At 59.7% G+C, this 27,748-nt stretch overlaps 1 protein-coding gene and 1 long non-coding RNA gene across 8 annotated transcripts in view; one reads left to right on the top strand and one right to left on the bottom strand.

Annotated features, from left to right (window-relative positions):
- Positions 1 to 27,742, bottom strand: part of LOC108512122 (phosphatidylinositol 4-phosphate 5-kinase type-1 gamma) — a 45,701-nt gene extending 17,959 nt beyond the window's left edge. The window contains exon 1 of one of the 2 annotated variants that reach the window (XM_017847226.1): positions 27,602 to 27,742. In XM_017847226.1, coding sequence (XP_017702715.1) covers positions 27,602 to 27,695 — 94 coding nt within the window. In that variant the 5' untranslated portion in view covers positions 27,696 to 27,742. Of the gene's footprint in view, positions 1 to 16,262; positions 16,465 to 27,601 lie in introns of those variants that run through there. The other variant, XM_017847227.1, reaches the window with a different exon arrangement.
- Positions 2 to 13,050, top strand: LOC108512123 (uncharacterized). Of its 6 annotated transcripts, none has more exons than XR_001880501.1 (4): positions 2 to 2,575; positions 7,202 to 8,639; positions 10,617 to 11,279; positions 12,864 to 13,050. It is a non-coding gene; the product is annotated as an uncharacterized LOC108512123 (long non-coding RNA). The 6 variants fall into 6 exon arrangements; XR_001880499.1 differs by lacking the exon at positions 12,864 to 13,050 and having other exon boundaries at positions 2 to 1,993; positions 2,466 to 2,575; positions 10,617 to 12,262; XR_001880498.1 differs by lacking the exon at positions 12,864 to 13,050 and adding an exon at positions 9,460 to 9,638 and having other exon boundaries at positions 10,617 to 12,262.
- Positions 27,743 to 27,748: the final 6 nt, after the last annotated feature.

Genomic DNA, 27,748 nt, shown 5'->3' with positions numbered 1-27,748 from the left:
GACAAACCGGTATCAGACAGGAAACTGGGGACCCCCCGGGAGCCCTGGGCCCAGCCCCCGGCCCACCTCCTGGCCCCCCAGGCCTGGCGTGTGTAACTCCGCGTGGGGCCTGTCTCAAGGCTACACACACGTGAAGACATGGACTGAGTGTGCTGGGAGGATGTGATAAGGGTGGGGGCCGCTGAGACCTGCCATGGTCACCCTGGTTGGCGGTCACTGGGGCTAGAGCAGGGCAGAGCCTTTGCAGCCTCAGGGAGGTGGGCAGCCGGTGACACCCAGGCTTGGCACCCACCATGAAGGGCCTGGGGCTTGGACCTGCCTGGAGGAGGGGAGGGGAAGTGGTGAGCAAACCTTCCCTGGCTCTTGACCCCCTTCACGCCCAGACATCAGGTTCTGGGCAGTCACCAGTCGAGCAGGTCTGAACTGACCAAGCCCCGCTTCCCCGGAGGCAGGTGCCAGGAGAGGCTCGGGCATGGGGAAATCAGGTGCTAGCGTGGGGAGTGAGGGGTGCAGGCCCCTGCTGGGCCGAGGGCAGGCTGGAGTTGTGGGGAGCGCCCAGCAGCACCCAAGAAGCTGCGGTCAGTGGGAATTGGCCAGGGGTCCCCAGGGCTGGCGCCCTCCCCGTCCCTCTCCAGGGTGAGGTCTGTGGAAGGATAAGGGAGCCTGCGAGGAGACCCCCAGCCCTGCCCTGGGTCCTGGGCCCACAGCCTCCGGTCAGTGCCTGCAGCAGGGCCTGGGCCACAGCTCCAGAGAGGACGAGAGACGAGAGGGGCCTGCTGGGTTCAGCTCCACAGAGGACGACAGGGGCCTGCTGGGTTGAGCCAAAGCTCCCTCCACACGAGGAGGCTGGGACAAGGGGAACAGTTGAGACTCGGCTCCTAGGACCCAGGACCACATCTGCAACGCTGGCTCCCAGCAGCGGGGCCCTGGGGTCCTCATCTGGAGAATGGGAACAGACTCTACAGCTGTGATTACGGGCCCTGAGACCGACGGGAGATGATCCTGGGGGCCTTGGGAGTCCGATGTCCTCACGGGGTCCTCACGAGAGGAGGCGGACAGGTGAGTCAGAGAGAGACGGGAAGAGGCTGTGCCGTGGCTGTGAGGGGGGAGGAAGGAACCTGAGCCGACAGGTGTGGGCACCTCTAGACGCTGGGAAAGGCAGGAAACGGATTCTCCTCTGCAGCCTCTGCTGGGCCCAGCCCTGCCCACAGCTTGACTCTAGCCTGGTGAGGCCCTGTTCTGGGGCTGGACTCCTGGCCCCGGAGCCCTGAGGTGGGAAGTGGTGTCAGTGACAGCAGGGAGCGCACGCACGGGCGTCCACCACGCGGGCCCTGGGCAAACCTGGCCTCGCCCTCAAGGGGCTCACCAACAGGAGTGGGTGCAGGGCTAGGTGTTAAATGTGGGGTGACAGGTGGGGTGCAGATCAGCAAGGGAGGTTTCCCTGGGCTGGTCGTGTCTGAGCTCAGTGCCGAACAAGGATGTCGGGGGAGCAGGAGGGATCCAGGCAGAGGGAGCCGCGGCGCAAAGGTCACGGGGTGGCTGAGGCGCCACGCGGCTGCACGGATCACAGCAGCGTTCTACGCAGAGGCGGCTGCCGAAGGGGAGCGCCTCCCTGTTGGATTCCAACACTGGCACCACCGGGGCCCAGGGCATGGAGACAAATGTGTCTTGAATCACACAGGGGCTGTGGGGCAGGGCCGACTCCACCCCAGCACTGCCTGTACCTTCTCACTCCATTCCCCAGTCCTAGAGGAACAGGCTGAGGGTCGGGGAAGGGAGGCCTGGCCAAGGTCCTGCAGCCGGGGGTGCTGAGGCAGGCCCTCAAAGGGGATTATTATGAGCCCGTGGAGACGCTCGGGCTGCGCTGGGATGCGTGCAGGAGGGTGTGGCACGTGCCCTGCTCCGTGGGGCTCGGCCTCTGGCTGCCTCCCTGCGCTGGGCTGGGCAGCAGTGCATTGGAACTGGTCTGGCCCTGGCTTCCAGGCCGGCTGAGGTGAGCAGGGGAGGCCAGGACACGTGAGGGGCCAACTGGGAGAGGTTCAGGGAGGTGCAGACAGGTGAGGAGGTGGGTGTGGAGTCCGGGGTGCAGATGGGGACCGTCGGGGGTGGGGACCCGGCTGGGGGTGAACTGGGGAGAGGGGACAGAGGATAATTTCCCAAGAGACAAGAAGTCTTTCTGGACCAAGGCCTTACAAAGCCAGCAAAGAGCGCAGAGGGAGGGAGCCCCTCTGTTTTAAGACGCGGACAGAGACTGTCAGAGGGAGGGGTGAACCCACAAGGTCACGCCGAAGGAGAGGAAAAGTCAAACCCGGGCCTGGGTCATCGATGCCCCGCCCTATCAGCCCTGCCAGTGCCCCTCGGCCCCCTGCGCTGCTCTCAGTGGGTGCACGGGAGACCCACGTGTGTCCCATCTAGAGGCCGCGCCCCGGCGACCGCCCTGCTGTCTGAAAACACATCCACCGCAGGCACTGAAGGCGCTGAAGGCACTGAAGGCACTGAAGGCACGGCTTTGCTCTGCTGCCAGGTCAGAACCGCCAGGGACCCGGCCAAAGCACGAGGTGGAAAACTTTGTGAGGTCAGGAGCCTCGGAGCAAGGGGCAGGCGGGGGAGGGGCCGGGGTCAGGAGCCTGGGGCAGCGGCAAGCCGGGGAAGGGGCCGGGGTCAGGAGGCTCAGGGCAGGCCGGGGAGGGGGCGCATCCGAGACGCTGGTGGGGCCCTGTTGTCGTGATCAGTCCCCATGCCTGCCTGGGGGTGCGGGGTTGGACAGTGTCCCCCCGACGTTCACGTCCTTCCAAGAACCTCAGCCTGCAACCTTATTTGGAAAGACAGCCTCTGCTGATGTCACTGGGTAAGATGAGGTCGTGCCGGAGCAGGGTGGGCCCTGGATCCGCTGCTGTCCTTATAAGAGAAGCCACTCGGAGAGGCCAAGATGCCATGGGGGGTGGAGGCGGGGAGGGCACTGCTCCTGCAGGCCCAGAGATGCCAAGGATGCCCGGAGGCACGAGGAGCAGAGGGGCGTGAAGTTTCTCCACGGTGGGTCGGGAAGGCGCAGCCCTGCCCACTCCTGGACCTCGGGCTCTGGCTTCCAGAGCAGAGCCAGAACAAACGCCTGTTCAAGGCTTGCTGCTCCAAGCCCCCCAGTCCCAGGGACTTTGTCTGGGCAGCCCAGGACCTCACACGGGGTATGGCCCTCCAGTGAGGACCCCAGCCCTGCACGGGAGGGGGCGTACTTCTCGAGGCAGCCAGAACAGCTGAAGGGTCCTCCCCTTGGGCCACCTGGGCGCCCTGCAGGGCTGGGTGGGCACTGGGGGGGCCCTGGAAGGAACTGGGGGACGGACCCGCGGTGCTCACTGCAGGGGCGGGGGCGGGGACGGAGGGAGGGAGGTGACTCAGGATTCCAGCTGCCTGCTCTGGTGCAGGGAAGGACGGACGGGGCTGCTTCTCTGTCCTTCCAGAGGACAGGGCTGGTCGCCCCAGGTCTCTGACAGGCCACACAGGGCCTGCTCTGGGCTGCGGGGGGCGGAAGGTGCTGGATGCTGACGTGATGTTTGGGTTGGCGCCCTGTAGCAGAACAATTCACGGTTTTACGTCCAGGGTGTGGGGGAAGGAAAAGAAGAGAGGACAGGAAGCCAGTGGTGGGCTGGGGCGGGACATTCCAGACCTCATCGGGGGCCTGGGCGTCCCCCTGCTCAGCCTGTCTGGGGTCTCCCTGCCCACAGTCCTGACTCTACTCCCGAAACCGCCCCTCTGGGGCTCCTCCACACCCATTTGGGTGACTCAGCTGTTTTCCTCAGTGGCCCCGAGGCTGAGAGGTCACAGCGCTCGGGTCCACCCCTGCCTGGACTCTCCCAGGCTCCCCACTGCCCCGGGACCGAGTGGACAGGGGGAGGCCCTCCAGACCCGGCTCTGCTGATCTCACCAGGCACCTCAGGGTCACCTGCATCGGGTCTAGGCCCCCTGCCTCAGTTTCCCTCCCTGGTTCCACGTCTTCACCTGCCCAACTCGCCTGAGCTGGCTGACAAGGGGTAGAGGAGAGGGGCGGCCAGCTCGGGCCCTGCTGGGAACAGCCCTGCACTGGGGGCCTGTAGGTTAAGGGACTGGCCGGGGCCGAAGCACCAAGGTGGGGGTGGAGCAGGACGGGGGGGGGACCCCGGGGAAAACGTGGGGCTCCCAGGCAGGCAGGCAGGGACAGCAAGGGGAGACCAGAGTCGAGTGTCCAGTGGAGGAGAGCAGACAGGGGAGGAAGCAGAGCCTTGCAACCACTGCCCGGCCGAGTGGGCAGGTGAGCGCCATTTTCACTCAATCCTTGCTCCCCCCGAGGCCCACTCTGGCACGGAGCCTGCCGTGACCCCCATGAGGGGCTGTCATGACATCGAGCTCTGCTCAGCCTGAGACGTGACTAATTATCTGCAGAATGAGCCACCCCGTTTTCGAGGAAATTAGGTTTTAAAAATAGTCGGGGGAGGAGAGGCGTGCCGCGCTGCAGAGCTGGGAGGTGGCCCCTCTGAGCAGTTTCCCCTGGTCAGGCTGAGTGCCCGGGGCGGGGGCTCTGCCCCCGGGGCCCCTCTCTCCCGGCCCCATCACAGGATCTGGTGGCAACGCGACCCGGGCCTGCAGCACACAGCTCTGATCCCTGGCTGCACAGTGACCTCATCGGCCACCCCAGCTCCCTGTGTGCCCGGGGCTTCTCTCCGAGCCTCAGTCTCTGCCTGTAAAGTGTGGCTGAAGCCAGCTCAAGCCCTCGAGGCACTGCTGTTCTCCACGGGGACACATGGCCGCCTCTGCACCCGCTGTTCCCTGGCTTGTGCCCGGTCACTGCCCTGGCTCTGCCGTGCCCCTGGACGCCGTGTCCCACACCAGCCACCTTTGCCACCCCACCAACGCCACCCCATCCTGCAGACCAGCCTGGTACCTCCTGGTGACCCCGGGGACTCCCTCAGGACGGGGCCTGCCCTGGGCTGACAGCCTGGGCGTTTGTTGACTGACTCATGGACTGACAGATACCCGTTCCTGTTCTCTCTGCACACAGGCCTCTGCCAGAGCTTCCTCTCCACATCTGTCTGACGTGGACACTGAGGCAGGGAATGACTAAACTGGGGGAGGAGGCGGACTGTCAGGCTGGCTCCGCAGTAAGACCCAGAGTAAGAATGGGGACGGAAAGGCCTGGACAGGTGGCCGGAGGGAGAGAGGCACCACAGTGAGAGGAAACAGGCGCAAGCTGGGCTCACTGACAGAGCGCCGCAGGGCAGAAGGCCCAGCGAGGGCAAGCTCAAGGGTGGGTGGAAGGCACCTCGACCCACGTGGGCACCTGCAGGGCCCCGCAAGAGCAGGCGGGACAGGCACAGTAGTGGCCTCATTCCTGCAGAACCGAAGTCCAGGCCCCTGTGGCTGGGAGGAGGAGGCCCCAACCCAGGAGGCAGTGGGAGTGAGGGGAGAGTGGGCAGCACCCTGGAAGGTCCAGGATGAGGAAGCCGGGGACTGGGGGGCCGGGGAGAGCTCAGGGCAGGGGAGGGGTTCTGGGAAAGGGGGCCCACCCACCCCGTCCCCACCGCAGACAAGGGTCTCCCCAGGCCCCACTGCAGCCCTGCAGGGTAAACACCAGGCCCTGTTACCCCACCAGACCATGCGTGGCCCCCTCCCTGCCCTCCGCTCCTCCCTCTGCTCCAGCCACACGGGCCCTCGCTGTCCCTCCAGCATGCCAGCACCACCCTGCGTCACTCGCCGTCCCTCCAGCATGCCAGCGCCAGCGCCACCCTGCGTCACAGCCTCTGCATGAGCAGTGCCTCTGCCTGGCCTGCTGGTCCCAAGATTCCCTCAGGGTTTGTTCCTTTGCTTCACCCTAGACCTGGCTTAAACATCACCCCCTCAGAGGCCTCCCCCAGCCACCCTGCGCCAAACAGTCCCCTCCTCACTGCCCGGCACATGGCACCACCTGGCATATGGCTGTTGTCATCCCCACAACATGGGGCCCAGGCCTGCTCTGTCACCTGCCTCCCACAGACTCTGGCAAAGCTCTCTGAGGGCAGCAAGGGAGGGCCAGTGAGAAAGAGGCGGCACTGGGACCCAAGTGCGTCAGAGTAGCACAGGGGGCCTGCACCCCTGGGTGGGGCCGCTGCCCAGAGGGTAGCTGCTGGGCGCCCAGCACGGGTGCTGGCTCACCATGACACAGCAACCTGAGTGCATGAGGACGGCCCAGGCATGGGGTCCTGCGATCCTGCAAGCAGGAAGCAACTCCAGGCCAGAGCTCACGGTCACCTCCCTCATTTGCTGGACAACCCATTCTCTGGCCTCCTGCCGTGCAGGCCTCTGACCACGGGGACCACAGGCCCTTTTGAGGACCTGCCAGGAAGGCCAGGCTGGGCAGCCGCACTCCACGACACAGGCTGGGTTGGGGACCCAGAGGGGGCAGAGCCGACCCTCAGCTCTGGTGAGGCTCAGCCCAGGACCCGGTGGACGAGGGCAGGCCATGCGAGAATCTTCTCTCGCTAAACTGTAGAAAGGGCTTCTGTGGCTGTCCACAGATGGCTGCGATGCTTGGCAGTGGTGTGACTTGGGAGGGAAGGGACAGTGTGGGCGTGAGGAAGGCTGGCACTTCTCACTGCGTCTCTGGGAACCTGGGCCATGACGCTCAGAGGCCGGCTCCCTGCAGAAAAGCCGGGCGGCCCCAGCTGTTCCTGCCATCCCGGTTGAGGGCTGGACAGGCAAGTGCAGGACAAGCTTGAATTTCCTGCCACCGCCAACCACAGCCACGGGACTAACCCCAGCTATGACCTACAGAAGAACCACCCAGCTGAACCCAACCCAAGTAACAGAATCGCAAGCAAATACATGGTTGTCTGAAGCCTCTATCTGGGGGTGGTTTGTTACATGGCAATAGCTGACTGAAACAGATCTCAGCTCACTGTAACCTCTGCCTCTCGGGTTCAAGCAATTCTCTTGCCTCAGCCTCCCCCGAGTAGCTGGGACTACAGGCACGCACCACCATGCCCAGCTTTTCTGTATTTTTAGTAGAGACGGGTTTCACCATATTGGCCAGGATGGTCTCGATCTCTTGACCTTGTAATCTGCCCGCCTCGGCCTCCCAACATGCTGCAATGACAGACATGAGCCACCGCACCCGGCCTATCTGTGGACTTCTTTGGAACAGGAGGAGTTACAGTTTCTAATTCCTTTGTCTTACTTGGATTTCTTACATTCAAAGGAGCATTAATAATCTGTATAACGGATTATTCAGCCATGAAAAGGAGTGAGGCTTTGAAGCAGGCCACAGCATGGATGCACCTTGAAGACGTCACGCTCAGTGAGAGACACCAGACACAAGAGGCCATGCAGTGTGTGACCCCATTTCTACGAAATGCCCAGGACAGGCTGATCCAGAGAGACAGGGAGGGGATGTGTGGGTGCTGGGGCTGGGGAGGGATGGGGAGGGACAGCCACCGGGCACAGGGTTTGCTTTCGGGGTGAAGGAAATGTACTAGAATTAGTGGCAGCAACTGAACGACTCTGTGAATATGCTGAAAAGAATTTACTCCGTTGCAATAAGCAAGCAGTAAGACACTTTCAAAGGGTGAATTTTGTGACAGTGAATTATGTCCCAGAAAAGCAAAATGAAGATGCAGATCCCGTTAGCTGCAAAAGTATTGCCCAGTGACACACACCATCTGGAACCTTCTCCAAAGTCTTGTCATCCCCCAGGGCCTCACAGTTTGCTTATCTCTAGATGAGGTTGGGGGACTTGGTCAAGGCTTAACCAGAAGGGCAGCCAGTCCTGCAGGCTGGAGCTTCTCACGCTGTCTGTGCCTGCAGGACTGAGTTCACTCTTTCTTTTCTCTCCATCAGGGACCAAGGCTTTTGTAAATCGTAGTAAACACCAACTGCCAAGGTCTGAAAGGCTGGTGCCGATTCTCAGCTTCTACTCCTCTCTGGTGTGGACTGGGATGGACAGTCCTGTCCACGGTGATACCAAACGGCCCTGCCTCAGGCCTCCTCTCTCTTGATAGGAGTGTACCAACATGCAAACAGTTTGGGGGCCTCCAGGCACCCCCCAAAGCCCATGCAAAGCAGGGTCTCCCCTCTCAGCACTTAGGGCTGGATTGTTCTCTGGGCTGGTCACTGGGGTTGTCCTGGGCACTGCAGGGTGCTGAGCAGCGTCCCTGGCCTCTACCCACTCCATGCCAAGGGTATCCCCCAGCTGTAACAACCACAGATGTCTCCAGACAAGGCCCAGTGTCCCCAGGGGGCAGGATGACCCCAGGTGACGTCCCAATGCGCTGGCCCCTGAGGTTAAACCTTTGGGTGAGAAGTTCAACACGGCTGCAACAGCAAACATCTGCTCCAGGTGCCAACCAAGCTCTCCCCACGCAGAGTCCCACCCAGCCTGACCAGGCAGCCACTCCTCAAGGCTTCATCTGACACATGGGGAAACCAAGGCTGGGAGAGGTGGAAGGATTCAGACACCACTGGGGAGAACCCACGTGGCCAGGCTTCCTGTGCGATTGTCTCTAACCTCATACAGGCCTGGAGCGGTAGGTAATGGTGTCCCTGTTTGGGGACAGGAAGCACCCGACTGACGGTCCCCACCGGGAAGTGACGAGAGACGTGAACTCAGGAACCTGCCCGCCCCTGCAGCCCCAAGACAGGTGAGCCGCCGTAAACTGTCACCCAGTACATCCGCGGTCCTGGGCACCCACTGCTCCCAGCACACCTCGGGGAGTGCCCCGCCTGGGCTCCAGCCCACCTTGGGGCGTGGCCCGCCTGAGCTTGGTTCTGAGCCCTGTGGTGTTTGGGTTCGGTCAATTTTAGAAATCACAGTGTTTTGGAGAAAAACCTGGGTTTCTCGAAAAACAGGCTGATCTAGAAATAAAAGGCTGCACCATCACTCAGCCCCAGCTGGCACACTCGCCTCTGCCTTCGTCCCCCACGGCCCGCTCCCCGGCGGCGTGTGGCCAGCAGGCGCCTATGGACATCTGATCCAGCTGCCACCTAATTCATGATCACTGTCTGACAGGCCGGGAAACGGGTATTTGGGGAAATCTACAAAGTCACCCAAAGCCAAGGGTGAAAAACCCTGTGATCCCATCTACGAATCCAGAAAAACCTTCAACGAAATTCAATATGAATTTCATGTCCCCCCAAAACACTACCAAGGAAAAAAAGGAGAGAAAAGGAGACTGCTTCTACTTTAAAAACAAATGTAAGACCAGGCGACGTGGCTCTAGCACTTTGGGAGGCCGAGGCAGGAGGACGGCTTGAGCCCAGAAGTTTGAAACCAGCCTGGGCTACATAGTGAGCCCCCCAATCTCTACAAAAAAAAATTTAAATATTAGCCAGGAGTGATGGTGCACACCTGTATTTCTAGCTACTTGGGAGGCTGAGGCAGGAGGATCACTTGAACCCAGAGGTTTGAGGCTACAGTGAGCTATGACTGCATGACTCTCTCTCCCACCCAACCTTGGTCAGGTCTGGATCAAATGTCACCTCCTCAGAGAGGCCCCTCCCTGGTCACCCTGCCCCTGCGTGGTTTACTTCTCTCTACTCCTTGGATCCTCCACATTTGCTCCCTCTGAGGCCATGAGCCCAGGGCAGCCACCTCATCTTTCCTCCCGCAACAGTGCAGGGAGCACGAGCATGGCACGTGGGTAAGGCTGCGTGTGACAGCGTCCTCCTCCCAGGAGTCCCACGGAGGTCTGGGTCCAGGGCACAGTGGGCTTGGCTCAGGAGGGAAACGGGGTTGGATGGAGTCAAGAGCCTGGGGGCACAGGCTGCCTCCCGTCTCTAATCACTGAGCCGCCCTGGAACAGCTGGGGCGCGGCAAGGAGCCGGCCAGAGACCTGTTAGCCCACCTTTGCCGTGTGTGCAGCGGGGCCCACACCATAAGAACCCCACGGCTGGCCGGGCGCAGTGGCTCAAGCCTGTAATCCCAGCACTTTGGGAGGCCGAGACGGGCGGATCACGAGGTCAGGAGATCGAGACCATCCTGGCTAATACGGTGAAACCCCGTGTCTACTAAAAAAAAATACAAAAAAGTAGCCGGGCGAAGTGGCGGGCGCCTGTAGTCCCAGCTACTCGGGAGGCTGAGGCAGGAGAATGGCGTAAACCCGGGGGATGGAGCTTGCAGTGAGCTGAGATCCAGCCACTGCACTCCAGCCTGGGCGACAGAGCGAGACTCTGTCTCAAAAAAAAAGAACCCCACAGCTTAGTCATGTAATCGTCCCAACAACTCTGTGACGTAGGCACTGTTACTGCTCCCATTAGGCAGAGGCGGAAACTGAGGCTCAGAGAGGTCAGATCCCTTGCCTGGGATCATGCAGCAACAATGTGGGGGTGGCCGCACCTGATTCCAGGAGGTCAGGCCCCAGGCTGCGTCACCACAGCAGGGATGGGAGGAGAGTGAGGAGGAGCCGGGCAGGGGAAGGGCCGAGGGGCCTCCCAGGCGGAGGCACAGCCAGTGCGGAGGCCCCAGGGCAGAATCGTGTCTGGAGAGCTGAGATCCGTCCGGGCACAACCGGAGAGTCCTGTGCAGAGCACAGCCAGCCCCCACTTCCCCTCCTGGGCAGTCCCACACCTCCCCACGTTGGAGCCCCTGGCACCCTGGCCAGTGATGACTCTCTCTGCAGCAGGCCCGGCCCCCAGCACAGGAGAGGCAGAGCAGACACTTCGGCGCCTGGAGCACCGCCCACAGCCTCCTGGCTGGGAAATGGCCTCTGTGTCACCCACTGGACCTCAGGATGCCTCAAAATAAAGATGGACCGATAAGAAGAGCCTCCCGCTCACAGCGCGGTGGTGGTAACCACATCAGTCACGCATGAGCACTTCTTTGCCTTATAATTAGAGGCATCAAACAAGATGAGCTCATTGCCACCCCCTCACCCCCCCCACATCAGCCAGCGCACGATCTCACAGCACTCACTGCACAGATGGGGACACCTGCTGCCTGCCAGGATCCCTTCGGTTCCGGGGGCGGGGCCGACCTCCCTCCTCTTGAAAGTAGGCAGGTCTCAAGCCCTGCTTTTGGCCAATCACATGATGCAGAAGTGACAGGGGGCGGGGCGGGGGGGTGAGTTCTCCCATCAGCCTCTGCTCTCTTGGGATGCGGCTCCAGTACGATGCGGCTGGACGGCAGCAGGCAGCAGTGACGCAGAGAGAGGCCTGGGAGAGGAGGGCACCGGGGCGTGCCGGCACCAGCTGGATGCCGCTGCCTAGGTGATCCAGGCCAACAGTAGTGATGGGGAAGAACCAACCTGCTGAGCCCAGCCAAGCCCGGGAAACTGACAGCAAAAGTACGGTGGTTTGAATCCTCTCCGTGTGGCAGTGGTTTGTTGCATAATCCATGACTCCCACCACAAACGCACCCAGCGCGGGACCACCACCTGCTCAAGGTCACCCGGCACGTAGGGCCCAGGCAGCGAAGTCCCAGGCGGCTGTCTCCCTCTGAGCACCGGGATCTGGTTCCCTGTGACCCACCGGGAGAACTCAAGCTCTTAGTGCTACACGGCTGCCACGACTGGAGACACGTCATTCAGCAGTCAGGGCCAGACACGTGAATCTTAGAAGGTTCCGAGTTATTTCTGGGTGTGGGATGGGGGAAGGTCTCTTACTTTGCAACTTGCATCCTTTGATGCTGTTTGAAATACATATTTTGTCATTTTTATTTATAGAAATGAGGCTTTTCTCAAAGCATTAACACAGTCAACTTGTAAAACAGGCAAAGGAGAAGAAAACAAACAGTGTGAACATCTGAGAAAGATGCCCAGACCCCTCTAATGATAAAAAATGTGATATGAAACCGGCCTGCCAGCAATGGGGTGGGGACACAGGGGGTCCTCACACGGCCGGGGTGATGCCAGTGTCAATGGGTTCACCCCCGGGGGCAGCCTGGCAGCATTTCTAACGTGTGTGCCGTTGGCAGCAACTTCAATTCTAGAACTTTCTCCTAAACTTCAGCACAGGTAAAAAGACAGGAGTCTCGCTGATTATGTGGACTTCATAGGTTCCTACAAAGACTGTCTAAAGCAGGGGCTGGCAAACCACAGTCTAGGGGCCAAATGCAGCCCACTAAAGAAAGTTTTCTTGGAACACGGCCACAACCATTTGTTCACAAATTGTCTGGCTCCTTAAGTGCTAAAACCGCAGCGTGGAGGAGTCGTGACAGAGACCACCTGGACCACAAACCCTAAAATGCTCACCTAGATTTTTTTGTAGAGATGGGTCTTGCACTGTCACCCAGGCTGGAGTACAGTGGTGCCATCATACCTCTGCAGCCTCCAACTCCTGGGCTCAAGTGATTGTCCTGCCTCAGCCTCCTGAGTAGCTGGGACTACAGGCGCCACCACGTCTGGCTAATTCTTTTCTTTTTCAGAGAAAAAGGAGGTCTCACGTCGTTGCCGAGGCTGGTCTCAAACTCTTGGGCTCAACGGATCCTCCTACCCTGGCCTCCCGAAGCAGGCGTGAGCCACCGTACTTAAGAGTAAAAGCTAAAAAATTTACTACTCAGCCCTTTACAGCAAATTTTCTAGCCAGACAGTGACTCACACCTGTAATTCCAGCACTCTGGGAGGCCGATCCTCCTAAAGGGCGAGTCACCTAAGGTCAGCAGTTCGACAGCAGCCTGGCCAACATGGTAAAACCCTGCCTCTACCAAAAATACAAAAATTAGCCAGGCGTGGTGGTGCACACGTGTAATCCCAGCTACTTTGGAAGATGAGGCAGAAGACTGGCTTGAACCCGGGAGGCGCAGGTCGCAGTGGGTTGAGATCACGCCACTGCCCTCCAGCCTGGATGACACAGCGAGACTCTGTCTCGAGAAAAATAAATAAAATAAAGACAGATCAAGTGAACTTCATCAAGACTTTTGTGCCTCACAGGACACCAGCAAGAAACTGGACCCGCACAATGGCAGAAAGATTTGAATCATCTGTGTGGTGAGGGCCTCACATCTAAAAGACATGAACTCACAAATCAACAATAAGAACCAGGCCAGGCAGTGTCACGCCTGTCATCTCAACTCATCTCAACACTTCGGGAGGCCAAACAGGGAGGACTGCTGGAGTCCAGGAGTTTGAGGCCAGCCTGGGCAACAGAGCAAGACCCTGTCTCTACAAAAATACAAAAATTAGCTGGGGGTGGTGGCAGCACCTATAGTTCCAGCTACTTGGGAGGCTAAGGTGGGAGGCTCGCACCACTGCACTCCAGCCTGGGCAACAGAGTGAGAGCCTGTCTCGGAAAACAAGCAGCACAGACAACAAGAAGAGCTGGTGAAGATGTGGAAAAATGAGGACCCTGTCTGCCGCGGCGGGAATGTAAGACGCTGCAGCCACCGTGGGAAACAGTCTGACAGTTCCTCAAACCGTCCCACACCAGGTTTCTGTGGCCCCGCAATCCCACCCTTGGACATCAACTCAAGAGAAGTGAAAACCTCCGTCCACACAAAACTTTACGCAAATGTTCGCAGCGGCACATCCACAACAGCCAAAAGGGGGAAGCAGCCCAGGCATCCATCGTCGGGTGAATGGGCCAGCACAGTATGGCCATCCACACGCTGGAGCAGGACTCAGCCGTGAAAAGGACGAGGCTTTGACACAGGCCACAGTGCGGACGCACCTGGAGGACGTCACGCTCAGCGAGAGGACACAGAAGTGTGATCCCATTTTCCCACATTTTTTTTTTTTTTTGAGATGGAGTCTCGCTGTGTTGCCCAGGCTGGAGTGCAGTGGCGCGATCTCGGCTCACTGCAAGCTCCGCCTCCCGGGTTTACGCCATTCTCCTGCCTCAGCCTCCCGAGTAGCTGGGACTACAGGCGCCCGCCACCTCACCCAGCTAATTTTTTTTGTATTTTTAGTAGAGACAGGGTTTCACCGTGTTAGCCAGGATGGTCTCGATCTCCTGACCTTGTGATCGGCCCGCCTTGGCCTCCCAAAGTGCTGGGATTACAGGCGTGAGCCACTGCGCCCTGCCCCATTTTCCCACTTCTATGAAATGCCCAGAAAGTGAGTGAGGTGTGGTCAGGGGTTGGAGGAGGGGTGGCAGTGATAGTTAATGAGTTCTCCATGGACAGCTTTTGGCTGATGAGAATATTCTGGAATAAGAGGAAAGAGCTGTACAACTGTGAACATACTAAAACCCATGAACACATGTATACATTACAAATAGGTAAAATGTAGGGTCTGTGAATTATATCCCAATAAAGTTGCTATTTAAAAAGAATTTAAGGCCGGGCGCGGTGGCTCACACCTGTGATCCCAGCACTCTAGGAGGCCAAGGTGGGCAGATTACGAGGTCAGGAGTTCAAGACCAGCCTGCCCAACATGGAGAAACCCAGTCTGTATTTTAAAAAAATACAAAAATTAGCCAAGCATGGTGGCATGTGCCTGTAATCCCAGCTACTCAGGAGGCTGAGACAGGAGAATCACTTGAACCTGGGAGGCCGAGGTTGCAGTGAGTTGATTGCGCCACTGCACTCCAGCCTGGGCGGCAAAGACTCGGTCTCAAATAAAAAAAGGCTAAGAAGTCCAAGTGCAAAACAAGGAATACGGCCCAAACACAGGGCAGGAAAGGAAGCAAGGACCCACAGGGGCAGGGGACGCGAGGGCCTGTGGGAAGGGGAGGCAGACGCACATACACGCACACATGCACACACACGCAGATACACATACAGATACACGCACACACATACATGCACACACATGCACACATGCACACACACGCACACATGCACACACGCAGATACACAGATACACGCACACACATACATGCACACACATGCACACATGCACACACACGCACACACACGCAGATACACATAGATACACGCACACACATACATGCACACACATGCACACACGCACACATGCACAGATACACACACATACATGCACACACACGCACACATGCACACACGCAGATACACATACACGCACACATGCACACAAACGCAGATACACATACAGATACACGCACACACACATGCACACACACGCACACATGCACACACACACGCAGATACACATACAGATACACACACACATACATGCACATACACGCACACATGCACACACGCACATACACATACACGCACACATCCACACACACGCAGATACACATACAGATACACACACACATACATGCACATACACGCACACATGCACACACACATGCAGATACACATACAGATACACGCACACACACACGCAGATACACATACAGATGTACACACACATACATGCACACACATGCAGAGACGCAGATACACACACATGGACACACACATACACGCACACACGCACACATGCAGATGCGCGCACACACATACATGCAAATACACATCCACACATAGATACGCGGACACCCGCACACATACACGGACACATTCACACACACGCACAGGACACTTGCAGGACACAGCAAGGAGGGGTGAAGTGGCTGCAAGGGAGGGTACCTCTGAGGGACCCCAGCACGGTGGGGGGACAGCCTGCGGTCCACCCAAGTAGTTGGCCGCCCCTCCTCCTTGCCCCATTTTCCCTTCTCCCTGCTGGGTGCTCCTCGCCAGGCCGCAGAGTCATCGCTTTCCCCAGCAGGCAGGCGGGCAGGAGCCAGGGCGGTAAACAGGAAGCCCTGCGCAGGCGGGCGGAGCGTCCAGAACTCCGCAGGCCCTGAGCTAGCTGTTGGGCCATATCCCAGGACCCCAGTGTCCAGGGAGAAAGAGGCTCCAACGTCAGCACCAAGTTTCTGGGCGGGCCGGGGCCGGAGGCTGTGGGGCGTGGCCAGTCAGCAGGTGGACGGGTCAGGGTCCACAGAGGAGACGCCGGCCCCTGGGGGAAGCCCGGCCCGTGCGGGCTGCGGGAGATTCTGATGGACCCCAGCTGAGGTTCCCGCAGCCAGGGTCTGCGCGGGGTCCCCACCCCTTTGCGCTCTCCCTCTCCAGCACAGCAGAGGTGGACACCCCTCGCGGCTGGCTCCCCAGCATCCGCGTCCTCCAGGGCCCAGGGTCCCTCCCGCGAGTACGGTGGCCCTGAAGAGAATTCCGCCCGGGGCCTGAGGTTAGGCCGCGGTGGGAAACAGAGGGTGCCGCAGGGGAGCCTCCAGGGGCTTGTGTGGTCCTCATCTGCGGGTGGGACGGCCCCTGGCCCCCTGCTGTGGGCGGCGAGGGGTCTGGAAGAATGGAAGGCTATTGCCAGGGCAGCATCCCCAGTACTTTGGGGCACACACATCCCCAGGCGGCTCCGGTGAGGCCCCTCGCCCTGGTTTTCAGCTCCTGCTGTGAGTACCTGGCTTTCCCTGGTCCACTGAGGGCCGTGTGTGTGTTTTGCAGTTTTGCAGGTGATTGTGCTGTTGAAATTGCTCCCCAGGCATTGTCCTCAGGTGGTTTTGTGTCCCTCAGGGTTAGAGACCGGGATGAGCCCGTGGAGAAACCCGCAGTGAGAGAAGCTTTGCTCAAACAGGACTGAGAATGGAAAAAGAGAGAGAGAAGAGAGAGAGGGGAGAATGAGAGCGAGAGACACCGAGGCGGCCGGTCGACGATGGGAGGGGACCCGCGCCCACGTGGCCACGGCCCCCCACCCTGTTTTGAGCCCCACCCAGCTGAATACTCGCCCCGGGGTCCCCCTTCTGGCCTCCACCGCAACACAGAGCCTACGAAGGGGGGGTGGGGCCGGGAAAGTGCCCGGGGTGGGCGGGAAGGGGGCGGGCTTGGCACAAGGCCTGCGGTCCGTGAGCTCCCTGTGGTAAATCAACAACATGGGTGTCTTTAAAATTTTCTTAGGATCTCACTCTGTCGCCCAGGCTGGAGTGCAGTGGCGCAATCACGACTCACTGCAGCCTCAAACTCCTGGGCTCGGCCGGGCGCGGTGGCTCAAGCCTGTAATCCCAGCACTTTGGGAGGCCGAGACGAGCGGATCACAAGGTCAAGAGATCAAGACCATCCTGGCTAATACGGTGAAACCCCGTCTCTACTAAAAATACAAAAAACTAGCCTCCGCACTTCAGCCTGGGCGCCAGAGCCAGACTCCGTCTCAAAAAAAAAAAAAAAAACAACTCCTGGGCTCAAGCGATCCGGCGATCCTCCCGCCTCAGCCTCGCAAAGTGCTGGGATTACAGACGTGAGCCATCGCGCCCAGCCCTAAAGTAAGATGCCTTTAAATAGAAACGGACATACAACAAGGTCACGTATCAACTGGCTGATGGAAACGTCGTGCCCAGAAGCTCACAGGAACCCAACCTTGGGTATCCCCTGCAGTCAGGCCTCAGTGTGCACCTGAAGTGTCTGCAGCAGCTTCACAAACTAACTACCACAAACAGGCCCAGCGCGGTGGCTCACGCCTGTAACCCCAGCACTTTGGGAGGCTGAGGTGGGTGGATCACGAGATCAGGAGTTCGAGACCCGCCTGGCCAATATAGTGAAACCCCATCTCTACTAAAAATACAAAAAATCAGCCGCACGTGGTGGCGGGAGCCTGTAATCCCAGCTACTCGGGAGGCTGAGGCAGGAGAATCGCTTGAAACCGGAAGACGGAGGTTTCAGTGAGCCGAGATGCACTCCAGCCTGGGCTAAAGAGCAAAACTCCGTCTCAAAAAAATAATAATAATAATAATTAAAATAATTAAAATAAAGAACTACCACAAATAACGGAACTGGCTGCTTCAGGCAGAGAGGCACCGTGCCAGCAACCAACATGCAAATGGCCTGACAAAATCACACATGCACACGCTAACTCACGCACTCACACACACAGACTCGCACACACGCATACACTCACTAACACACACTCCCACACACAGAATGATAAAGACATGGCAAAACGTTAGCAGCTGGCGGATCTCTGTGCGGGCTGTATGGGTGTTCACTGTAGCATTCCTGCCCCTTCTATAGACTGGAAAGCTTTCCAAATACACTATTTTAAAAAGCCTGATATAATCTGAGCCCCAAATGTATGGGCCAGAGAAACACCTGCGGTGACAGTCATTATCTCCACGGAGATGGAGAGGGTGAGGTGGGACTCACTTTTTACTCACTGCATGTCTGATTACTTTTTTTTTTTTAACTGTGAACATGTTATCATTTGTTCAAGACAAGACACGGCTGTAGCATGAAGGCAAAGGCAGAGGAATGGAGCAGAACAAAAAGTCCAGAAATAGGCCAGGCTCACTGGCTCAGACCTGTAACCTCAGCACTTTGGGAAGCCAAGGCAAGAGGATCACTTGAGGCCAGGAGCTCAAGACCAGCCCAGGCAACATGGCAAGACCCTGTCTCCACAAGAGATTAAAAATTAGCCGTGCACAGTGGTGCACACCTGCAGTCCCAGCGAGTTAGGAGGCTGGTTTGAACCCAAGAGGTTGAGGCTGCAGCAAGCTACAATCACATCACTGAACTCTAGCCTGGGTGACACAGTGAGACACTGTCTTAAAAAAAAAAAAAAAGAATTGTGAACAAAAAAGAAGCTAAGTTATAAAAGTCTTAGCAGAATTTATTCATAACCCCAGAATAGGAAGACTTTCCCATCCATGACACCAAACTAGGAAACCAAAAAAGGCAAGAGTGATAAGTTTGACCACATAAACCCCAAAATACCTGCCGGGCGTTAACAATCATCGTAGGAGAAGATGGGCAAAGAAGTACTTGCACTTGTGTCACCAATACATGAATAGCTGCCATAACAAATAAAGAGCTCCTACGAATCAACAAGATGGTGACAGGTAACTGTAGACTGGGAAAGACACAATCATACAGGTCCCAGAAAATGAGGTCAGAGTTCAACCTGACATGTGTGTGCTTACAAGAAGGAACTGTGCAAAGAAAATGGGCCGGGGAGGGTCGAGGCCGGGGCCATGGAGCTTGCAGGAGCTGCGGCAGCTCGGAGCCGGCCTTGTTGGTGACCGCGTCTCCCTGGTGGGGACACTCCACTTTCCAGCTCTGATAGAAACACAGGTGACCGTCGGGAGGAGCTCGAAGGAGCGCCTGTGTGGCGAGTCCCTTCTCGAGTGGTCTCTGCTCCCCTTGTGCAAACGCAGTTCCAAGAAAACAGAGGAAATGCTGAGAAGATCCACGAAGACTTTTTCTCTGAGTCACAGGAAGACGAATATACGCTGCAATGACGCAGTGAGGGAAGAAGTCGCCTTGTGCCCATATGGCTGGTGAGGATGGGAGAGACGGACGCACCCTCTGCTGCCGGAACACGAGCGCCCGTCTGTACAGTGCTGATGCTGCGTTTTGTTTTCTGGCTTTTACGACATCTTGGGGGGCCTCGCTGATCTGGGGATGACGGCCCCTTCCAGGGTTAGCGGATTCCTGCGAGCACACTGTGACGTGCAGAGCAACCAACTGCGAGCCCACACGCCTGATCAAACTCTCACGTGCCACGCCCAGGTTCCCTGTCCTGAATCACCCCAGGGCCAGCTCCCAGACCAGGGACCACCCCAACAGCCAGGAGCTGCAAACAGCTGGGGGTCAAACCAGCCCATCCCAGGCACACCCAGCCCACCTACCCCGCCTGGCCCGTTCCTTCCCACCAAAGCCTCACACAGGCCCTGGCCCAACCCTTCTGCCCTCTGGCTCCTGCCTGACGCTGGTGCTGCGCGGGGTGGCCCTGCGTGGGTCGCAGTCGGGCCCTTTCTTTTGGGAACTGTAACACAAGAGCTTTCCTTTTTTTTTTTTTTTTTTTTTGAGACGGACTCTCGCTCTGTCGCCCAGGCTGGAGTGCAGTGGCCGGATCTCAGCTCACTGCAAGCTCCGCCTCCCGGGTTTACGCCATTCTCCTGCCTCAGCCTCCCGACTGGGACTCAGCTGGGACTACAGGCGCCCGCCAGCTCGCCCGGCTAGGTTTTTTTTTTGTATTTTTTAGTAGAGACAGCGTTTCACGGTGTTAGCCAGGATGGTCTCAATCTCCTGACCTCATGATCCGCCCTTCTCGGCCTCCCAAAGTGCTAGGACTACAGGCTTGAGCCACCGCGCCCAGCACAAGAGCTTTTCAATAGCAGTCACCTCCTGTTCTCTTGGCCTCACCAGACCTGATTAAAACCAATCAGAGTGCATTTTAATACATGTACCACCTTTCTGGGTTCCAGAAGCATGGAGCCTTTACTGCACTGGGGGTGACAGCACCTTTGTCAACCTGGATCTGAGAGATCAGGGGAGCAAAACCACCATAGCCCCCAACACAAGCAAGAAACGAGCCTCTGGGATGGCCAGGAGAGCGGGGATGTTTGTTTTAGCAGCAGACGCCAAGCCAAGCTGACTCATATGCGCCTGGGGAAATGCATTCCCCCCAGGAGGATGGACAAGCCAGACATGGGCACACTGGGACTGCAGGCACGGGCCCCAAGGCAGCTGCTCCCACCCCAGGCTCTTTTCCCTGCCCAAGCAGCCCTGCTGATGTCAGTGCACATAGGTGGCCAGGCCCAGCACCGCATGGGAAGGGCACACAGTTGGAACTGCCCGCTCACGTCCCTCTCCCCACTCCCTGGGCGCTCACCATGGGCAGGGCCGGCTCTGAGTCTTTTGTGTCCATTGACTCATCTACTCCTCAAGGGACCCTGCTTTCCAAATGAGGAAACTGAGGCACGGAGCGGCTGAGCAACCGAACCCGCTCATCTCAGCTGTCCTCCTGCCAACAGTGCGATGGAACAGAGACACCGTCCACTGAACACGGCCACCACCGGGGTCCTGACGGCCCCACACAGTCCTACTGCCGGCTCTCACCACCTCCCCCCGATGCTCCCCACAGGGGCTCCTGGGGTCTTACACGCAGTTCGGCCATGCTGGGCACCGGCGGCCCCCATGCTGCCCCTCCTGCATCTATCTTGGCTGAGGGCGGCTCTGTCCTTCCAGGGCTCAGGCTCAAATCTTGATATCAAACTCAAGCCCCCTCAGCCCCACACTCAACCCTTCAAAAGGTCCTGCTGGCTCTGCTCCCAAAATCCATCCCAGATGGCCCACTGCTCATGTTCCCCTCTGCCCTGGTTCCCCTAGCCCAGCTCCCACCCTCACCCCATCTGTCCTCCCCACAGCAGCCACCAGGGGGTGCCTGTGAGCTCCTGAGTCGGGGCTCCCCCTACACTTCCACGACCCCCTGGCTTCCCCTGGATCTCTGTTCAAGCACGACCCCCGAGTCCCCGGCCTTGAGGGCACCTCCTCCGCCGCTCTCTCCCCTCCTCTGCTCAGCTCTTCTCCCCAGCACTTGTCTCGTCCACTGCGTTGCATGTTTTGCTTTTCTTTGCTGTCTGCACATCCTGGCCCCACTCCCAGAGTTCCTTTGGGGGCCTGGCCCTCTTGTTCCCCTGGCCCCCAGCACCTGGCCAAAGCACACACAGGAGAGCACATGTTGACGATACCCGAAGCGCACCCCACTCCCCCAAACCGTCATCAGCAGCCCCGCCTGAGTGGCGGACAGTGGCCAGGCAGGGTGCTGGGGTTCTCTCTTCACTCAGCCAGAGGCCCGGTCCCCTGGCACCCCATCAGCTCAGGCACCTGGGGGCCCTCATGCTCAACTCCAGCCCCTCCTAAGCTGGCCTCTCAGCGTGGCAGGGAGGCAGGTGCAGGGGCTCCGAGCTAATCCCCTCAGGCTGTAATCCCCACGAGCACTGGCAGCACTGCGGCCCCTGTCCAGCTGGCGCCTGCCGGCAAATCCTTACAGGGTCTTGCCCGGCCTGGTCCTGTGTAAAGGGACACGCTGCCCAGGCCAGGTGGCAGGAAGCAGGGAGGCCTAGGCCCCGCTCCTTGTTCACGGCCCCAACCTGTGTGGACTCTCCAGCCCTCCTGGAGCCTCGGTTTCCCCATCTGTAAAGAAAGACCCAGGTCTTGCAGCTTCCCAGGGGCTGGGCCCTCACCCATCCCTGTCCTGCCAGGTACTCAGGATACCCGCAGCTCTTGTTCCAAAAGGCAAAGAAGGGGCCACCGTCGGGGCCATGCCTGTAATCCCAGCACTTTGGGAGGCGGAGGCAGGAGGGCTGCTTGGGATCAAGGGTTCGAGATCCTTGGACCCTGGACAACATAGTGAAACCTCATCTCTACAAAAAAAGTTTTAAAATTTTAAAACAGAGGAAAGTCACTTGCTCAAAGGCACACGGGTCTCAGAGGCCAAGGCAGGCTCAGCTCAGTCCACACCAGGCCCTGGGACCACCCCGCCCAGACTCCTGGAGGCTCCACCTGCTTTGGGGGTCCCCACTGCCTGCTCACCCCACATCGGCACACGCCTGCCACAGAGCCTGTGTTCCCAGTCCTGCTCTGTCCTCAGTCCTCCCCACCCTGGCCACCAGCTCCAGGGCTTGGGCCAAAATCCTTCCAGGCCCCTCATCTCCCTCACCAGCCCTCACCTCCCCATGCCCTGTCCAGGCACCAGCGCCACTCACCTGGACACCCGCCCCAACCCCACAGAGCACGGCTGCCCACAGACCATCCCCCACCAGGCGCCAGGGCTGTGAACGGGTGCTCGCCGCCCCACTCAGACGCCAGTGTGGCCCGCTGTCCTCACTCCGACCCCACGCGACCCTCTCCCACCGCAACGACCTCACTTCTGCAGCTCAAGTGGGTGCAGCACGTTCCCACCCCACAGGCTCGGCGTGGCTGTCCCACCGCCTACGTCGCCTGAGCCGCAGCCCATCCTTATTCAGCTCGTGGCGACAGTCACCTCCGAGTCCTCGGCTGCCACAGGCCTGGCCACTCAACCTCCCAGGTACCCTCCCCATACTCACCACCGCCCAACGCAGCCTGGCTCTGGGCTGGGCAAACATCTTCCATAAAGGACTGGGCAGCAAGTGTTTTTGGCTTTGCGGAACACGCAGTCCCAAGCGTGACCACTCAGCTACCAGCGCTGCCGCTGCAGCATGGAAGCCACCAAGGCCGGCAAGCGAACAAATGGTGTGGCCGTTGCCAATAAAACTTTGTTGACAAGAACTGGCATGGACAGATTCGGGTGGGGTCTCATGTGGCCACGTGTTGCCATCCACAGCCTGACGCCCAGCAACATGAGGGCTCCAAGGGGTCAGTGAGGGAGTCCCCTTGGCACCAAAAGACCGGGCACCCTGAGCCCCACCCGGCCCACATGAGGTGTTCAACAAAGGTCTGGAGCCCACGCGAGGACCTGCAGGAATGGACCCCACGCTTTCGCGAGCCCTGACTCCCACGGTAGACCCCAGCACCCAGGTGAGCTGGCTTGGCACCTGGCCCCCCAGAAGCAGCACACGAAGGGGACTCCTCCTCCAACGGCAACCTGGGAGGGAGGGGGCATCCCAGCTCTCTCGCGGGGCCGGCTGCCTGCCCCGTGCCTTCTAAGGGCTTTACCCCACGATTCTCCATGCAGCCCAGGAGAAAAGCGGCCATCACGCCCACTTTACAGACAGGGACACCGAGGCCACGCGTCCCCCGGCTGGCATGCAGTGGCGCTGGGTGTGAACCCAGGAGGGCCGGCTCCTGAGGCCTCTCCACCGGGACACCCAGGCTGCGGCGGTCACGGTGCCTGACCTGCATCCTGGGAGGAGGCCAGGGCAGGACAGAATGAGGAACTTTCCATCCCCAGCATCCTCAGCCTCCGCCTGCGCCCTGCTGACTTGCAACGAGAGACACCACAATCCCACTGACCCTTTTTTGTTGTTGTTATTGTTGAGATACAATTTTGCTGTCACCCAGGTGTGCAGTGGCACCATCACAGCTCATTGCAGCCTCGGCCTCCCAGGCTCAGGTGATCCTCCTGCCTCAGCCTCCTGAGTAGCTGGATCTACAGGTGCATGCCATTACATCTAGTTACTTCTCTTAATTTTTTTTAGTAGAGACAGGGGTCTTGCTATGTTGCCCCAGGCTGGTCTCAAACTCCTGAGGTCAAGTGATCCTCCTGCCTTAGCCTCCCAAAATGCTGGGATTACGGGTGTAAGCCACCGTGCCAGGCCTCCCTGACCTTTTATGCAGACCACCACAGCTATAGGGGAGGCCCTGGTGGTGGTGCTGACTCCCTGCCCGGCCGCCCTGTGACCACACTACACTGTGCGCCAGGCACGCAGGGCCTCTGCTGGAGCCATGCCCTCTTCCTGCCCACCACCCACAGGTCTCCCTCAGATGCCACCTTCTTGGCAAGACCTTCCCAGCCACCCCATTCTACCCTGCCCTTCCTCCCTGGCACTGCTGCCCTCGTGCACCTGATGTTCACCAGGATCTGCACTGTGCTGAGCTCTTCCGGGTGCAGAGGATGCCGCAGGAGTGGCACAGACAGTCTTGGCCCTCGCAGAGCTCTCGCTCAGGAGGAGATGGTCAGAAAACATGTCAGCAGAGCCATATGTTTCAGGTAGTGACAAGTGCTATGGTGACACAAACAAGGAAGAGGAACCGGGAGGGCAGGGGACGGAGGAGGGGAGGCCACTGTGTGGTGACAGCAGGGCGGGGAGGTCTCACGGAGAGGAGATACTCCCGCAAAACCTGGAGAGTGCTAAGGGAGTGAAGGACAGAGAGAGGAAGAGCATTCCAGGCAGGGGGTGAGGACAGCAGTGCAAAGGCTCTGGGGCAGGACCACGCCCCGCGTGCTGGAGGAACAAGCAAGGGGCCCATGGGCCTGCATCAGAGTGCGGAGGGGAGGGCAAGGGCCCGGCGCAGGCTGTGCAGGGCCTAATGGGCTTCAAGGAGGACTGTGTCTTTGACCCTGAGGGAGGTGGGAGCTATGGAGGGCTGCCAGCAGAGGAGGGGTGGGACTTGGGGTCCTCCTGGAATGTGGGACATGGAGCAGAGGAAGAGCAGGAGCGCTGGGCCTGGCTCAGGGGGAGGAGGACCGAGCTGGACGGAGGAGGATCGAGCTGGACGGAGGAGGACCAAGCTGGACCGGGGAAGACCGAGCTGGACTCGGGAGGGTCGAACTGGACCGGGGAGGACCAAGCTGGACCCGGGGGAGGCAGAGGACAGGGAAGGAGTCAGTGGGTTCTGGGCCAGTTCTGAAGGTGAGGCTGACATCACTTGCCGCCAGATCAGCTGTGGGAGTGGGGCAGGGGCAGGGATGCAGCTGACCTTTCCAGGGCATTGGAGAGACAGATCAGCCGTGGGAGTAGGGCAGGGGCAGGGATGGAGCTGAGCATTCTGGGGCATGACAGAGATAGGACAGCCTGGAAGAGGCTCAGACACACTCAGGCCACAGCTCAGACCAAACCCCAGCACAGGCCATCGGCCCCCACAGCGGGCACAGCCGCATCCCCAGACCTGGCCTTCCTGAGACGGCCCCCGCGTGCCCCACAGCCATGGCCCATGGAGACGCCATTCAGGCCACGTCTCGGGAGCCAGGAGCCCGGGCAATTAGAGGAACCAGATTTTAAACACCAACGAAACATTGCTTTGCCTCCCGTCGGATTGGCCGAAATCGCCAAGGACAACGACATTGGGAGCTGGCAGCGCCATGGGAAACGGGCAGCCTCCCTCAGCCCGTCGGACAAGGCTCCCGCTGTAGCTGAGCTTTCTGGAAGGTGTCACCATCGCTTCTAACAGCAAGAGTTGACTCCAGAAACCACCGGCATGGGCCTCAGCAGGGGCCTGGAGGCACTGACGATGGAGAGGCCCGAAGGAGGCGGCCAACCGGCACGACAGTCACCAAGCATGAGTGCCAGCTCATCCCAGGCTCAGCCAGCCCCCGGCAGACACGGTCATCACCCCATTTTACAGACAGGACCCTGAAGCCCAGGGAAGTGACAGCCACACAGCAACTGAGGCGCAGAGCTGGGAGGGGGACCCTGGTGGGAACAACTCTGGGGCTCCCCATTAACCACTGCCTGGCACTCGCCCTCTCTATAAACCGATACCAACACAGGGTGGGGAGACTCCAGATGACCACAGATAAAAGCAAGCAGTTCACAGAGTCATAAACGTGTGGCATTTCTCACCAGGGCCGTCCTGCCCCCAGGGAACACTGCACAATGTCTGGGTCACTTGTGGCTGTCACAACTGGGAGGTACTCCTGGCATACAGTGGGCAGAAGCCAGGGGCACCGCTCAGCACCCCTCATTTCCTGGCTCAACATACCTCTGCCAAGGCAGAGAGGCCCCAGTGAGGCATGAAACCATCTCGGTGAAGAACAAGCAGGCCCCTTTATGTGCCCACGTCTCTGCGGCCCAGCCAGGCACCACCTAAACTCACCAGCACTGACATAGAAGAGATGGGGTTGGAGGAATGAGGCAACTCTGAATTTTAACATTTCAGAGGCAATACATGGCCAGCTGGGGTTCGATTTCTGTGGATTTCAGGGATGGGCAGAGATGCCGGACCCTGACCTTCCAGCTGTCCCCTCCCCGCCCATGCTCAGCCCCAGCCATGGCTCCTGGAGCTGGCAACTTTATCTGTCCCCAGTGCTCCCAGAGCCCCTGATAAGATGAATGGTCACAGTGTGGTTTTCTCGTGGTCAGAGAGTCCTGGGTTACTTTGTCTCTGACCAGCTGGGGTCAGAGGGCTGACAGCGGAAGTTGGGGGGCCGGAGAAAGGAACCAGGGCTGGGGCCTGCTGCCCTGCCTGGGTTCCTCCACCATGTCTCGTGTTGGCCAGGCCAGGACACTGGCTGCCCGCAAAGAAAGGGGCGAGGCCACTGGCTCTGGGGAAGGAACCGGGTCATCTACCAAGCAGTTCCAGATGGCCGCCAGGAGGGAAAGCACGAGTGTCTTTCAAGGCTGGGGGCGGTGGAGGGGGGACTTGATAACTTCCACACTCTCTCTCTCTCCAGACATCTCCCCCAACTCCCAGGCAGCACGCATCGCCCGCCCGCCCGCTTGCCCGCCTGCCAACCAAGGAAGCTTCGGGAGGCCCGGGGGGAGAAGGAGGACGGATGCCCGTGTGGGTGTCTACAGAGACGTTGCTGCTGCCGGCTGCCTGGGAGGAGCAGAGGATTTTGTGAATCCGGAAACTTCCGATTTGGGAGCTTGTGACCTCGACAGAGAAGGAACCGTTCCCTTCCTCTGGGCTCTGCACACCGTCCCCAAAGAAGAGCAGGCCCAGCTGCCCGCACCTACCCGGCTGGAGGGCCAGGAAGCAGCCAAAAGGGGCATGAGACAGCCGCGCCCCCCGCCCAGCCCGCAGCCCCACCAGTGTGTCCCGGGGGAAGGCTCGGGAAGAGGGAGAGGGGGCGACAGGGCACCCTGTGTGCACAGCCGGGGCAGTGGAGGCATCTTGAAATGTCACCCTTTTCCTCCCCTCATTGTAGCAGGGAGGTAAACTGAGGCCCAGGAAGGTGAGGAAAGGTCGCGCACCGGGACCCACGTCTGAGGACTTACAGAAAGGGAGGTGACATCAGGAGATGAACACGCACGGCCTCAGAGACCCCCGCCTCCTCCACCCAAGCAGCCGCCACTCACACGCCGGGCAGCCCCGGGGAGCGGGTCCGAGCAGAGGCCGGCAGAACGGGGTTCCCCAGCGGCGCCCACGCCGAGTCGCCCCCGGCCCTGAAGCGGTGGGAGGTGGCACCCCGCAGGCCTCCCACTTCCCGGCGCGGCCCCAGCCCCGTCCTCCCCGGGGCTCCAGGAGGCTGCCCCGCCCCAGGCTACCGGAACCGGCGGGGACCCCGCAGCGCCCGTGCAGCCCCAGTCCCGACCCCACAGCCCCGCGACCCTCGGCGCTCGGACTAGCCCAGCGGGCCGCATCCCCCGGAGGCCCGGCCTTTACCTGCCGCCGCCCCGCTCTCCGCCGCCCACGCCGCCTCCGAGGGCACAGCCCCCGCCTCGGCGCTCTCCGCCTCGTCCGGCACCTCCAGCTCCATGGCCGCGCGCGGACGGCGGCGGGGGCGCCCGAGGGGTACCCGAGCTGCGACCG

This window comes from Rhinopithecus bieti, unplaced genomic scaffold (assembly GCF_001698545.2).
Source record: "Rhinopithecus bieti isolate Rb0 unplaced genomic scaffold, ASM169854v2 scaffold_28055, whole genome shotgun sequence".
NCBI lineage: Eukaryota > Metazoa > Chordata > Mammalia > Primates > Cercopithecidae > Rhinopithecus > Rhinopithecus bieti.
Note: the sequence above shows the minus strand (reverse complement) of the source record. Positions and strands in the feature narration are given on the sequence as shown.